General features: G+C 59.4%; 1 protein-coding gene across 2 annotated transcripts; it reads left to right on the plus strand.

Annotated features, from left to right (window-relative positions):
• Positions 1 to 550: 550 nt before the first annotated feature.
• PRKD2 (protein kinase D2) lies at positions 551 to 14,580 on the plus strand. 2 transcript variants are annotated; one of them, XM_056796265.1, is made up of 18 exons: positions 551 to 1,137; positions 2,610 to 2,748; positions 3,010 to 3,141; positions 4,193 to 4,347; positions 4,488 to 4,710; positions 7,561 to 7,635; positions 7,740 to 7,893; positions 8,799 to 8,916; positions 9,056 to 9,133; positions 9,613 to 9,874; positions 9,969 to 10,021; positions 11,288 to 11,360; positions 12,714 to 12,820; positions 12,904 to 13,065; positions 13,151 to 13,249; positions 13,409 to 13,676; positions 13,996 to 14,081; positions 14,199 to 14,580. In XM_056796265.1, exons 1-18 carry the CDS (start codon positions 877 to 879, stop codon positions 14,418 to 14,420), a joined length of 2,667 nt encoding a protein of 888 aa, XP_056652243.1. In that variant the 5' UTR covers positions 551 to 876; the 3' UTR covers positions 14,421 to 14,580. The 2 variants fall into 2 exon arrangements, with proteins under 2 accessions (XP_056652243.1, XP_056652244.1); XM_056796266.1 differs by lacking the exon at positions 551 to 1,137 and adding an exon at positions 2,153 to 2,249.
• Positions 14,581 to 14,621: the final 41 nt, after the last annotated feature.

The following is a 14,621-nucleotide window of genomic DNA, read 5'->3' on the forward strand; positions in this document are numbered from 1 at the left end:
GCAGCTCCCTTGGCCAGGAGGCTTTTCCTCTGGGTCTTCTGGGTCTGCAAAAAGCTTTAAACATAGAGACATCCCCCCTCCCCCAGCAGTCCTGAGGCAGATGCTATAATCATTCGGGGTCATTCCCCAGCTGCCCTCCCAATCCCCCGCCCCCAAAGATTTTCTCCTCCCTGGAGCCCCTCGCCGCTCCCTACCAGCTGAGCCCGAGGGCGCGGTGTGCCCGGGGGACCTTCTCGCAGTAAAGAGGTGCCTAGCTAAGGCATCCTCCCCACGGGGCCCACGCTTGGAGGCTCGGCGCAGCTCGAAGGAAAGTTTGTTTCCGGGACCTGGGCGGGGCGAGGCGGAGGAGTCGGCCCGGGGCCTCCACCCTCCACTTTCTGTTGGGGAGGGGGCTCCCCTCGGGCCGCCCCCACCCCGCGCCTGGCGCCTCTGTTAGAGCTCGGGGGGTCGCAGGGTCCCGGGCCCCCTCTTCCCCGGAGCCCCTTGGCTCCGCCCCTGGGCCGCTGGCGTCACCGCGGGCCGCGATGATTGGCTGCCCGCGCCGTCAGTCAGGACACTTCCTCCTGGGCCGACACCGCTGCTGCCGCCGAGTTACAAAGTTCGGAGCGCAGGGGGCGGGGGCGGGAAAGGAGCCCCAAGACCCCCGGCCGGCCGCCCAGCCCCAGCCTGAGTCCGCCGGGTAACCCCCGAGCTCCTCAGGGCTGATCCTCCAGCCCTGGGCTGCCTGGACTTTTCTGCCCTCGGGGTCCCCTGCCCTCAGGCGCGGGGAATCCCGACTTGGGGTGCACCACGGCCCTCATCCACGCGGAGGTCCACGATCGCTGTTGGATGCGGGCGTAAGACTGCCCGGCGCCTCCCTCCCCGCCACCACCCCCTATGGCCGCCCCTGTCGGCCTCCCGCTGTCCCCTGGACCAGGGTCACCGCCTCCAGCCCATGTGGGCCCGGAGTTGCCTCCGCCGCTCCAGCAGCCGCAGCCGCAGCCGCCGCCCCCTCCCCTGCTGCAGCCGGTCCCCGGCCCCCCTGGAGGGGTTTCCTTCCACATCCAGATCGGGCTAACCCGCGAGTTCGTGCTGCTGCCCGCCGCCTCGGAGCTGGCCCACGTCAAGCAGCTGGCGTGCTCCATCGTGGACCAGAAGGTGCGGGGACAGGGGGCCCAAGGACCCAGGCCTTGGAAGGGTGGGGCTCCGGGGGCCCGGGAGCCGGGGACTGCATTCCACCCGGCACCCTATTCAGGCCCAGGCTGGCCAGCCCCGGCGGGGCAGAGGCCGGCTTGAACCCAGGGCTCCTGCCCCCAGGACTTCTTCGAAGGGGGCCCAGGGGCTACACCTGGGTGGGGGCACCCCAGGGCTTTGAGCTCGGGCGAGGTGGAGAGAGTCCCGGGGAAACTGCGTGTCTTTACAAGTTATTTTCTGGGGGAGGGAGCGCAAGGGAGGGTGTGCGAGAGCTAGATAGGAAGGGGCCAGGCCGGCCAGGTGTGTTGTGGGGGGGGAGGGATGGGGCAGGTGCGAGCCCAGATGTGGAGCGGCGCGGCCTGATCCCCCTTCCCTTGGTTTAGTGGGCACTAGCCGTGGGAGTTGGACTGGCGGGGCGGGAGGAGGGGGAAGACTCCGGAGGTTTGGGGCCATGCGCTTGGGCCAGGGGAGAGGGGGTTCTCCTGGTCTCCCCTCCCTTCTATCTCCCTGTCTCCTGCCAGCCGGGAGGCAGAGAGCGCCGGGAATCCAGAGGAGGGAAGGGGGCACACCTGGACAGGGGAGGGACTAGGGGGCTCGGTGCTCGGAGATCGAGTCTACCTAGAGAACAGCTGAGCCAGGAGGGATCTTCGAGCGAGCGCGGAATAGCTGAGGGGGAGGGGGCTTAGGGCAGGGGATGTCAGAGGGGGAGGGGCCTAGAGCGGGGGAGGGGGAAGGGGGCTTAGGGCAGGGGATTCAGAGGGGGAGGGGCTTGGGGCGGGGGATGTCAGAGGGGGAGGGGGCTTAGGGCAGTGGATGTTGGGGCTGGCCGACACTTTGTCCACCCCGAGGTCCCCTGACTAGACAGAAGGGAGGCTGAGGCTCCGAGAGGCCTTACCTCGGAGCAGGGGGGCCCGATGGTGGGGTTCTTCGCCGGGGGAGGAGGAGGAGGGGAGAAGGGGCCTGGCGCTCGGGCATGTTTACACCTCGGCTTCCCTCCCTACCTGGCTGGTTTCATTTTCTGTTTCTAGACCGGTTTCACTTCCTGACCCCGGCGATAGAGAGAGGCGCCGTGGGTGGTGGGTGCAGGTCCTAAGGGTGGGGGTTAGGGTTGCCACGAATCCCTGGGCCGCGGGTGGGGGGTCCGACCCCCCTTTTCACTAACGAGTCCAGCAGCCCCCTCGGGAGCTCCCCAGGCTGGGCCGTAGGCCAGGTGCCTGCAGAACAATGGATCGGAAGGAACCGGGTGGGGAGTTCGGGGCTGGTGATCCCCCGGCTTTCCTGCACAGCCCAAGAACACCAGCAGCCCCCAGGGGTGCCCCCGGCCCTCCTCCCAGAACCCCCGGGGTGCGGGAGGAAGGGAGGGGCAGGGGCTTTGGGGGTACCCCTGGCGGGGTTCTGGGCAGGAGCTCACCGGAGACTCCCCTCCCCCTCGGCAGTTCCCCGAGTGTGGCTTCTACGGTCTTTATGACAAGATTTTACTCTTCAAGCATGACCCCACCTCGGCCAACCTCCTGCAGCTGGTGCGCTCTGCTGGGGACATCCAGGAGGGAGACCTGGTGGAGGTGGTGCTGTCGGGTAAGTGGGCGGGGAGGGGGGGCGCTTCCAGGCCCCTTCGCCCCTGAGAAAGGCCAGATCTGGCAAGGACCCTTTGGGGCTGTTTGACAGAAAGGGAAACGGAGGCCCGGAAGGGCGAACACTTGGGGAGGGGCGGAGGAGAAGCAGGTTGGGGTTCGCTCTGCCCAGCCTGCAGCTCTTTCCCTGGACTCGGAGGGAGGGAGGGAGGGGCCTGCGCCGGTGCCCCCCCCCCCCAGGGTCCTCACCCGGCCCCTCCCCCAGCCTCCGCCACCTTCGAGGACTTCCAGATCCGTCCCCACGCCCTGACGGTGCACTCGTACCGCGCGCCCGCCTTCTGCGACCACTGCGGCGAGATGCTCTTCGGCCTGGTGCGCCAGGGGCTCAAGTGTGACGGTAGGTCCGCCTCCAGGCCCGCGCCAGACTCTGTTATGGTCAGGCTCAGGCCGGCCAGACCGTGCTTGGCCCTCAGCTGCTGGGCCCCCTGGAGGAGTGACTTGTCCAGGATCACTCCTGATGCCCCCCAGTGGTCCTGCCTTCCGGGCTGCCCTGCGCCCTGATGCCTCTGGGTTAGGTCGTCCTCCCCTACCAGGGAACAGCTCAGCTAGAGCTGGAAGGGCCTCCAGGCCAGTCCAAACCCTCCCGTTTTACAGATGAGGAACCTCAGGCACAAGGAAGAGCAAGCGTGGGAGGTGGGATTTGAACCCAGGTCCTGAGACTGCAGGAGGATTCATTACTTTAAAAAGTTGACCAGAGGAAGCAGCCAGGTAGCTTGGTAGCTGGAGAGCCAGGCCTAGAGACGAGAGGTCTTGGGTTCAAATGTGGCCTGAAACACTTCCTAGCAGGGTGACCCTGGGTCAGTCACTTCACCCCATGGCCCAGCCCTTAACACTCTTCTGCCTTGGAATCGCTACCCAGGATTGATTCTAAGGCAGAAGGTGAGGCTTATTTAAAAAAAAGAAAGTTGGCTTGCTTGTGCCGGTCACCAGCTTTCTGGGTAAGATTCCATGAGGGAATGGAAGAGGGGGAACCCTGTTAAGGGAGGAGAAGGTGGAATCGGGGTCACCAAAGAGGTAGGACGTTTTCTGGGTTCTGTGATGGGGAGAGAGAGGAATCTCTGGCTGGGGGGAGCCTTCTGGGAGAGGAAAAGGCACCCTGGCAGAGGACTTGGGGACTTGTGAAATGGGGGGACCTAGAAAGAGGAGGGCATTTGGGGGTGTCTGTGGTAGAGAAAGGAGGAGGCCTCGGAGGCTCCTGGAGGACTGAACATGACCTAAGGGAGTCTTGGGACATGTTCTAGGAAGCCTGGGCTGACCTCAGGTCTGGGGGAACAGTGGGGTGCCGTCTGCGGTGGCCGAGGACCGCCCCGTCCAGAGGGGGTGCCGGGGCTGTGTCGGGGGGCCTTCTTAAAGGCACTGCCACTGAGGCTGCCCATGCCTCCCCCCAGGCTGTGGGCTGAATTACCACAAACGCTGTGCCTTCAGCATCCCCAACAACTGCAGTGGGGCCCGGAAGCGGCGGCTCTCGTCCACCTCGTTGGCCAGTGGTCACTCCCTTCGGCTCGGCACCTCGGAGTCTCTGCCTTGCACGGCTGATGAGCTGGTGAGGGCTCTGGGTTCGAGATTCTTTATCCCTCTTGTCCCCCTTCTCTCCCCCCAAATTGGACTTCCAGCCAAGGGGTCGGTCACAGAGTCATTCGGGGGAAGGAGACCGTGATTCGCTTCCTTTCTCCTTCTGGACAGAACCGCAGCTCCACTGAGCTGTTCTCCCGCCGCCTGCCCTCCTCCTCCTCTTCATCCTCCTCCACATCCTACATGGGTCGCCCCATTGAGCTGGACAAGCTGCTGCTCTCCAAGGTCAAGGTCCCGCACACCTTCCTCATCCACAGTTACACCCGGCCCACCGTCTGCCAGGCCTGCAAGAAGCTCCTGAAGGGTCTCTTTCGCCAGGGCCTGCAATGCAAAGGTCAGCAGGTAGCGGCCAGAGGGGAATCCCGGATCCAGAATCCCCTAGGTTCCACAGAGATGTTCAGAGCCCTAGAACGTTAGACTTAGAACAATGAACTTCATGGTTATTTTTTAAAATTAGTAACAAAAGTCCACAAAAGTTTTCTGGAGTTACACGATCCATATCATCTCCCTCCCTTCTTCCCTCCCCTCTCCCGGAGCTGACGAACAATTCGACCTGGGTGATGTGTGTATTATCACACAGATTTCCCTATTAGAATAATGAACTTTAGAAATGGAACCTAGAATGTCAGGTTCAGAACAGAGAACCACAGAAATGCCTAGAACAGTGAACTCCAGAAACAGACACCTGGAACAGGAAAGCCTAGAATCAGACAGAACATCAGATTTAGAACAGAACCAGCCAGACACAGTGAACCTTAGAAACGGAACCTAGAACATCAGGTTCAGAACAGAGAACACAGAAGTGCCTAGAACAGTGAACTCCAGAAACAGACACCTGGAACAGGAAAGCCTAGAATCAGACAGTTAGAACATCAGGTTCAGAATAGAACCAGCCAGACACAGTGAACCTTAGAAACGGAACCTAGAACATCAGGTTCAGAACAGAGAACACAGAAGTGCCTAGAACAGTGAACTTCAGAAACAGACACCTGGAACAGGAAAGCCTAGAATCAGACAGTTAGAACATCAGGTTCAGAATAGAACCAGCCAGACACAGTGAACCTTAGAAACGGAACCTAGAACATCAGGTTCAGAACAGAGAACACAGAAGTGCCTAGAACAGTGAACTCCAGAAACAGACACCTGGAACAGGAAAGCCTAGAATCAGACAGTTAGAACATCAGGTTCAGAATAGAACCAGCCAGACACAGTGAACCTTAGAAACAGAACCTAGAACATCAGGTTCAGAACAGAGAACACAGAAATGCCTAGAACAGTGAACTTCAGAAACAGACACCTGGAACAGGAAAGCCTAGAATCAGACAGTTAGAACATCAGGTTCAGAATAGAACCAGCCAGACACAGTGAACCTTAGAAACAGAACCTAGAACATCAGGTTCAGAACAGAGAACCACAGAAATGCCTAGAACAGTGAACTTCAGAAACAGACACCTGGAACAGGAAAGCCTAGAATCAGACAGTTAGAACATCAGGTTCAGAATAGAACCAGCCAGACACAGTGAACCTTAGAAACAGAACCTAGAACATCAGGTTCAGAACAGAGAACACAGAAATGCCTAGAACAGTGAACTCCAGAAACAGACACCTGGAACAGGAAAGCCTAGAATCAGACAGTTAGAACATCAGGTTCAGAATAGAACCAGCCAGACACAGTGAACCTTAGAAACAGAACCTAGAACATCAGGTTCAGAACAGAGAACACAGAAATGCCTAGAACAGTGAACTCCAGAAACAGACACCTGGAACAGGAAAGCCTAGAATCAGACAGTTAGAATATCAGGTTCAGAATAGAACCAGCCAGACACAGTGAACCTTAGAAACGGAACCCAGAACGTCAGGTTCAGAACAGAGAACCACAGAAATGCCTAGAATAGTGAACTCTAGAAACAGACACCTGGAACAGGAAAGCCTAGAATCAGACAGAACATCAGATTTAGAACAGAACCAGCCAGACACAGTGAACCTTAGAAACGGAACCTAGAGCATCAGGTTCAGAACAGAGAACCACAAAAAGAGACTCCTGAAAGGTCAGACTTAGAACAGAGAGCCTTGGAAATGGACCCCAAGAAGTTAGGCTTAGAATGAAGAACTACAGAAACACACTTAGAATAGAGAACTTTAATAACAGCACCTAGAATGTCAGATTTTGAGCAGAGAACCTTAGAAACAGATACTTAAAATAGAGGACCATCTTTTGAACAACGATACATCTAAAACCCAGTGGAATTGCTCATCAGCTCTGGGAGTTGGGGAGGGAAAGAACATGAATTGTGTAGCCGTGGAAAAATACCCTTAATTAATTAATTAAATAAAAATAGAGGACCCTAGAAACAGGCACCTAGAATGTCAGAACAGAGAACCTTAGAATCTGTCTAGAATATTATATTTAGCTTACTTAGCAACTTAGGCATCAATGCGAAGAACATTAGATGTAGAAGAGACTTTTTGTCGTAAGCTCTTAGAATGTTAGAATTTTAAAGGAATGAATGAAAACCACTTACTGTGAGGCTGTTGGGCTGCTCAGTGAATAGAAAGCCAGGCCTGGGGTCGGGAGGTCCCAAGTTCAAATCTGGCCTCAGACACTTCCTAGCTGTGTAACCTCAGGCACATCACTGAACCTCTCTGCGCTGTTCTGCTTGGAACAGATATTTGTATCTCTTCTAGGGCAGAAGGGGAGGCTTTTTTGGTGGTGGTTTGCCTTTTTTTAAAACAACTGCAAGCGCTCAGCAGCCACTTAAATGATGAGGGTACAAAGACAAAGGCAAGGTCTCAGGATGAAATTTTAGGGCCTTGGAACGCCGGCCTCGCGGGTGCTAGACTTACTTTGGGAGAATCTTTAGGACTTTAGAGTCTTAGACCGTGAAGGTGGGGTCTAATCGCAGACTTGGAGTTTTTGAGGTTTGGGCCTTGTCAGTCCAGGAGTGGACGGCCAGCCCCGCTCCCCAGGCAGAGCGGGAGGCAGGAGGGGCGGCGTTTGGGGGTCAGACGATGCTTGCGTCCATCATTCGTTCCCAGGGCGGGCACCGGGGATTCTGAGTCCTTTTGGTTGGGGCCCCCATTTCTCACCGGGGAAGGGAAGTTGCCGAAATGGCCCTCAGCTCCCGGGCGGATGGTGGGGGAGATGGAGCTCATTGGACTTTCTGCTCACCCTCCTCACCTGCAGATTGCAAGTTTAACTGTCACAAGCGGTGTGCCACCCGAGTCCCCAATGACTGCCTGGGAGAGGCACTCAACGGAGGTGAGCAGGATGGCCAGAGCCGGGGGTGGGGTGGGGGGGGGTGGGGGGAGGAGACGTTGCAGGGGATCCCCAGGTTACGTGCTCCCTTCCCTCCTCTCCACCAGATGTGTCCATGGAAGAGGTGAGCGACTTTGGGGACAGTGACAAGAGCTCTCTGATGGACGAGTCCGACGACTCTGGGTTCATCCCTGGGTCCCATGCAGAGAACGCCCTGAGGGCCAGCGAGGAGGAGGAAGGAGAAGCCGACAAGACCCAGGGGTATTGCCGAGCGCGTCCCAGAACTTAGGTTTTAACTGCCTTTCTGCTCTGGGCCTCAGTTTACCCAGGTTGAATAAGATGGTCTCTAAAGTCCATGCTCCTCGGTCCCTTCCAGCTCCGATGTTACATTGTTTTATTTTTTGAATCTTGTTTAGAGGGATATAATTTGTTTCCACTTTGCTTTGGTCGTCCCTCGCCCCATTCCCTGTCGAGCCACCCCTTGTATCAAAGGTCTTCAGGGCAGCTGGGTGGTAAGGCGGAGAGAGAGCAGGCCTGGAGTTGGGGTGCCCTGGCTCCCACTCTGGCTGTGTGCCCCTGGGAATGCCACTTCCCCTGGATCGCCTGGCCCTTCCTCTCCTCTGCCTCAGCATTGGTACTTAGTATCGATTCCAAGACAGAAGGTAAATGTGTTTTAAAAAAAAGCCCCCATTCCTCAAAGCCCTCCCCCTTGGACCCGTCAGTATATATAATATTCCACCTGGCTTCTGCCAAGAGGGGATGCTGCATTCCCGCCATGGAAGGCTCCCCCGATTGACCTGACTTCTCCTTTCCTTCCGGGGCAGAACAGACCCCCCCCCAAATTGCGAGCCATTCCCCAATCGCTGGGCATCTAAGTCGTGCCCCATTTGGTGGAACCCCTCAAAGCACCGCAGTGACTCCCTGAGTATCTTAGGAGCCCTCCTTTCTGCTGGGGCCCTTTTTGGGGTCGACACCTAGCAGCAGGAATTCTGGGTCCCCAGGTCTAGGCGCTTTGGGGACCCCTTTTTAAGCCCCATTCCAGCTCCCTGGCTGTGAAGCGGAGTGCCCGTCTGCCCACAGCCTCGCCAGCGCGCACCGTTTCCTTGCTGGGGCATCGTGTCCGTGTCTGAGGGGCCTGCTTGTAACCCTCCCCTGCCCCCCTCCAGTTCCCTGGGGTACATCCCCCTCATGAGAGTGGTCCAGTCCGTGAGACACACCACCCGGAAGTCCAGCACCACCCTCCGGGAGGGCTGGGTTGTTCACTACAGCAACAAGGACACGCTGGTGAGTGGCCGTGGGGGCCGATGGGGGGCACTCCTTGGGGGAGGGGGCCCCAACTCCTGTGCCTGTCTGGCCTGGAGGGGGGCTGCGGGCTCCGGGGAAGAGGGGGGATGCCCTGGGTGACCGCTGTCCCTCCTTCCAGAGGAAACGTCACTACTGGAGGCTCGATTCCAAGTGCCTCACCCTTTTCCAGAACAACACAACCAACCGATACTATAAGGTATGAAGTCCTGGGCTCGCATCCCTGCCGACCAACCCACTTGGGAGGGGGAATTTGAACCCGTGACTGGCCTCCGGGGACTGTTGATGATGGGTGGTGATAGGATAGAATGGTAGAGAGCTAAAACCCTATGTTCTGAGGGGCATCTGGGTGGCTCAGTGGATGGAGAGCCAGGCCTAGAGATGGGAGGTCCTGAATTCAAATCTGGCCTCAGACACTTCCCAGCTGTGTGACCGTGGGCAAGTCACTTGACCCCCATTGCCTAGCCCTTACCACTCTTCTGCCTTGGAGCCAATACACAGCATTGATTCCAAGGTGGAAGGAAAGGATTAAAATACGTTTAAAATAAAATAAAACTCGGGGTTCTGATGGGCTGTAGATGCGGAGCTCTGCATACTGATGGTACTAGAGCCTGGGTCCAATTTCTCAGAGGTTGCAGACCCCAACCCTTTCTCCCTGGGCATCCTGTGTCCCACCAGGAGATCCCTCTGTCGGAGATCTTGGCTGTGGAGCCGGCCCAGAACTTCACCCTGGTGCCCCCCGGCACCAACCCCCACTGCTTCGAGATTGTTACAGCCAACACCATCTACTTTGTGGGGGAGACGCCCGTGCTGGCCCCCGGGGGCCCAGGCGGCGGGCAGGCGGCGGAGACCGCTCGCGGCTGGGAGACGGCCATCCGCCAGGCCTTGATGCCGGTCATCCTGCAGGACGCTCCCAGCAGCCCTGGCCACGCGCCCCACAGTGAGTCCGGGATGCCCCTGGCCCCGGGAATCTGCTGGGGAGGGGAGCCCTCCGAGGGCCCGGCCTTCCTGAGCTCCCCCTTCCTTCTCCGCAGGGCAGGCTTCTCTGAGCATCTCTGTGTCCAACAGCCAGATCCAGGAGAATGTGGTGAGGGCGCCCCTGCCTCCCTCTGGGGGCTCTCTCCCGGGGCCCCCTTCCTAGCGTGACCCCTCCTCTCCTTCCCCATCCTCAGCTCCCCACTTTCCCGTCTCCCCTCCTGCTCTCTCCCGGGGCCCCCTTCCTAGCGTGACCCCTCCTCTCCTTCCCCGTCCTCAGCTCCCCACTTTCCCGTCTCCCCTCCTGCTCTCTCCCGGGGCCCCCTTCCTAGCGTGACCCCTCCTCTCCTTCCCCGTCCTCAGCTCCCCACTTTCCCATCTCCCCTCCTGCTCTCTCCCGGGGCCCCCTTCCTAGCGTGACCCCTCCTCTCCTTCCCCGTCCTCAGCTCCCCACTTTCCCATCTCCCCTCCTGCTCTCTCCTGGGGCCCCCTTCCTAGCGTGACCCCTCCTCTCCTTCCCCATCCTCAGCTCCCCACTTTCCCGTCTCCCCTCCTGCTCTCTCCCGGGGCCCCCTTCCTAGCGTGACCCCTCCTCTCCTTCTCCGTCCTCAGCTCCCCACTTTCCTGTCTCCCCTCCTGCTCTCTCCCGGGGCCCCCTTCCTAGCGTGACCCCTCCTCTCCTTCCCCGTCCTCAGCTCCCCACTTTCCCGTCTCCCCTCCTGCTCTCTCCTGGGGCCCCCTTCATAGTGTGACCCCTCCTCTCCTTCTCCGTCCTCAGCTCCCCACTTTCCCGTCTCCCCTCCTGCTCTCTCCCGGGGCCCCCTTCCTAGCGTGACCCCTCCTCTCCTTCCCCGTCCTCAGCTCCCCACTTTCCCATCTCCCCTCCTGCTCTCTCCCGGGGCCCCCTTCCTAGCGTGACCCCTCCTCTCCTTCCCCGTCCTCAGCTCCCCACTTTCCCATCTCCCCTCCTGCTCTCTCCTGGGGCCCCCTTCCTAGCGTGACCCCTCCTCTCCTTCCCCATCCTCAGCTCCCCACTTTCCCATCTCCCCTCCTGCTCTCTCCCGGGGCCCCCTTCCTAGCGTGACCCCTCCTCTCCTTCTCCGTCCTCAGCTCCCCACTTTCCTGTCTCCCCTCCTGCTCTCTCCCGGGGCCCCCTTCCTAGCGTGACCCCTCCTCTCCTTCTCCGTCCTCAGCTCCCCACTTTCCTGTCTCCCCTCCTGCTCTCTCCCGGGGCCCCCTTCCTAGCGTGGCCCCTCCTCTCCTTCCCCGTCCTCAGCTCCCCACTTTCCCGTCTCCCCTCCTGCCTGCCCTACTCCACAGTTCCCCCGAAGCCCCCCTTCCTTCCTGACCACCCCCCGAACTGCTTGGTTTCCCCCAGGACATCGCCACGGTCTATCAGATCTTCCCCGACGAGGTGCTCGGCTCTGGGCAGTTCGGAGTTGTCTACGGAGGTAAACCAGGCCGGCCTTTTGGCCCATTGGGGTGGCGGCGCCGCGTTCTGTCCCCAGTTCTCACTTGCCCCCTGTTCAGGCCCTTGTTGGTGGAGCTCCGCTGTCTGCCCCTTTTCTTCCCCTCCCCAGATGCTCTGCCCCCCCCCCCCATTTTCTTCAGAAGAGGCTGAAAAACTTGGGAGTCAGGAAGGCCTGAGTTTGGATTCTATCCCACACATGTAGCTATGGTGTGACCCAGGGCGAGGCCTCAGTTTCCTCGTCTTTAAAATGGGCATAGAAAGAATGTCCATTTCCGAGAGTGGCTATGAGGATGTGACTATCAATGAATTCGGCTGTCAGCCTCCCAGTTTACCACAAACGGTGTTTGTGGATGTCATTGGTCCGCCCCTCGGGGACTCAGTAATAATGTGAACTCATCTACAGGCTGTCCCAAAAGGTTTAAAGCTTTACTGGATTCGAGCGGCTTTAAGACTTTGGGTGGTGCTGGTGCTGGTCAGTCGTGTCTGACTCTGTGGCCCCACTTAGGGTTTTCTTGGCAAAGGTATTGGAGGGGTTTGCCCTTCCTTTCTCCAGCTCATTGGAAAGAATTTGACAGATGAGGAAACTGAGGCAGATAGGGTTAAGTGACTTGCCCAGGGTCACACAGCTAAGAAGTATCTGAGGCTGGATTTGAACTCAGGTGCTCCTGCCTCCAGGCCTGGTGTTCTATCTATTGCATCACCTGTGTCTATGTGTAAATATACATATATAAATATATCATATAAAGGTTTCTCTTATCCTGGCCTCAGATTAGGGAAGGCATGAGTTCAAATTCTGCCTATTGCACATTACTAGTTGTGTGATACTGGATGAGTTACTTAAGCCCTCAGTGCCCCTGACAGGCTGTAAGATTTTTGGATTGGGATGGCCAGGTGGTCCAGTAGAAAGAATGGGGCCTGGGGTCAGGGAGACTGTAGTTCAAATCCTGCCTCAGACACTAGCTGTGTGACCCTGGGCAAGTCACTTCACCCTGAGCTGGAGAAGGAAATGGCAAACCCGTCCAGGGTCTTTGCCAAGGAAAGCCCAAATGGGATCACAAAGATGCGGACACGACTGGCCCACGAGCACCGAGGAGCCCCGACCCGATGGCCTAATCTCTAGGCTTGATGGCATAGTCCTGCTCACGGTCCGGGCAGGGCAAGCTAATGATGACACCCATTCTGCAGACAAGGAAACCGAGGCTCCGGGGCTCAGGGCGGTACCCAGGATCTCCCTCCGAGGTTTTCTGACCAGGAGCCTAGCGCCCCGGGGGGGGGGGGCTCAGATGGGGGGAGACCCATGACCGACATTAGAGGGGACTCTGGCTGTGTGCAGGCAAGCACAGGAAGACGGGCAGGGACGTGGCTGTGAAGGTGATCGACAAGCTCCGCTTCCCCACCAAGCAGGAGAGCCAGCTGCGGAACGAGGTGGCCATCCTGCAGGTGAGGCTCCTCTCCGGGGGGAGGCGGGCTGGCCGGGGCTGCGTGGCCGGGGAGGGAAGGACTTGAACCTCCTGCCCTGGCAGAGTCTGCGGCACCCGGGGATCGTGAACCTGGAGTGCATGTTTGAGACCCCGGAGAAGGTTTTCGTGGTGATGGAGAAGCTGCACGGGGACATGCTGGAGATGATTCTGTCCAGTGAGAAGGGCCGGCTGCCCGAGAGGCTCACCAAGTTCCTCATCACCCAGGTGAGGCCCAGGGGCTGGGGGTGAGGAAGGAGAGTGGGGGGGTCCCCTCACCACCCAACCTGCTTTCCCGGCCCCCCCCCCCCAGATCCTGGTGGCCCTGAGACACCTGCACTTCAAGAACATTGTTCACTGTGACCTGAAGCCAGAGAACGTGCTCTTGGCCTCAGCGGATCCCTTCCCCCAGGTCAGCACTGGCTGTAGCGGCAGCTTTTGGGGGACCCCCCATCGGAGGCCGCAGAGGGGAGCAGCGGAGTGTGTCTGCTTGGGGGGAGGGCCAGACGGCCCAGGGGTGTGGGGAGGCCGGGAGTCCTCTCTGGGCTGTTCTTAAGGCCCCCACCCACAGGTGAAGCTGTGTGACTTTGGCTTCGCCCGGATCATCGGGGAGAAGTCCTTCCGCCGCTCGGTGGTGGGGACCCCGGCCTACCTGGCCCCCGAAGTGCTGCTCAACCAGGGCTACAACCGCTCCCTGGACATGTGGTCCGTGGGCGTCATCATGTACGTGAGCCTCAGCGGCACCTTTCCCTTCAACGAGGACGAGGACATTAACGACCAGATCCAGAACGCAGCCTTCATGTACCCGGCCAGCCCCTGGAGCCACATCTCTGCCGGAGGTACCACAGCTCCGTCCCTCGTGGTCATCGGGCTGGGATGGATCCCTCTGAGCCCCAGGAAAGCCTCTCTGGGGATCTCCGGGAAGGAGGGAGGCGGCCACCCAAAGAGAGGTGGCTCATGCGGAGTTGCACTGAGGAATGCCAGCCCGTACCCAGTGGCAGAGCCCAGGGCTGCCAATGAATGAATGAATGGAGGGAGGGAGGGAGGAGCTGAATGCCCAGATTCTAACGCCTTGAGGATGGCTTGGCTGGGCCAGGGAGGGCTCCCCCCCTCCATGGCCGGACCTTCCCCCCACACCCCTTCTCCCCTCCCCCCCAGCCATAGACCTGATCAACAACCTGCTGCAAGTGAAAATGCGGAAGCGCTACAGTGTGGACAAGTCGCTCAGTCACCCCTGGCTCCAGGTGAGCGCGGCCCCCTACACGGGGAGCCCTCTTATTGGCTCAGCGGGCAATAGGGGCGGGAACTCTCTCGCAGGGCGCAGTGGGCGCTCCCTGCTTACCCCCGCCCCTCCCCCCTAGGACTACCAGACCTGGCTGGACCTGCGGGAGCTCGAGGCCAAGATGGGGGAGCGGCACATTACCCACGAGAGTGACGATGCCCGCTGGGAGCAGTTCGCCGCCGAACACACGCTGCCTTACCCAGAACACCTGCGCGGGGGCGCCACGGGAGAGGGCGGGGAGCCCTTCCCGCCTCCGGACCACGAGATGCAGGGCCTGGCCGAGCGGGTCAGCGTCTTGTGAGGCCGCTCTTTCCCCTTTCTTACGGACCTGACTGGCCTATTCCCCTGCCCGCGGAGGAGTGAGGAGGGCCAGAGGCCAACCCTGCACACTCTGGACTGAGCTCTTCCCGCCCCTGCCCTCGAGCATCTTCCCCTGAACAGTAAAGGGACCTTTTCTCGGAGCCCGCCCGCCCTCCCTCTGGTCCTGTCCTTCATGCGTCTC

The sequence above is a fragment of the Monodelphis domestica genome, chromosome 4, assembly GCF_027887165.1.
Source record: "Monodelphis domestica isolate mMonDom1 chromosome 4, mMonDom1.pri, whole genome shotgun sequence".
NCBI classification, from domain to species: domain Eukaryota; kingdom Metazoa; phylum Chordata; class Mammalia; order Didelphimorphia; family Didelphidae; genus Monodelphis; species Monodelphis domestica.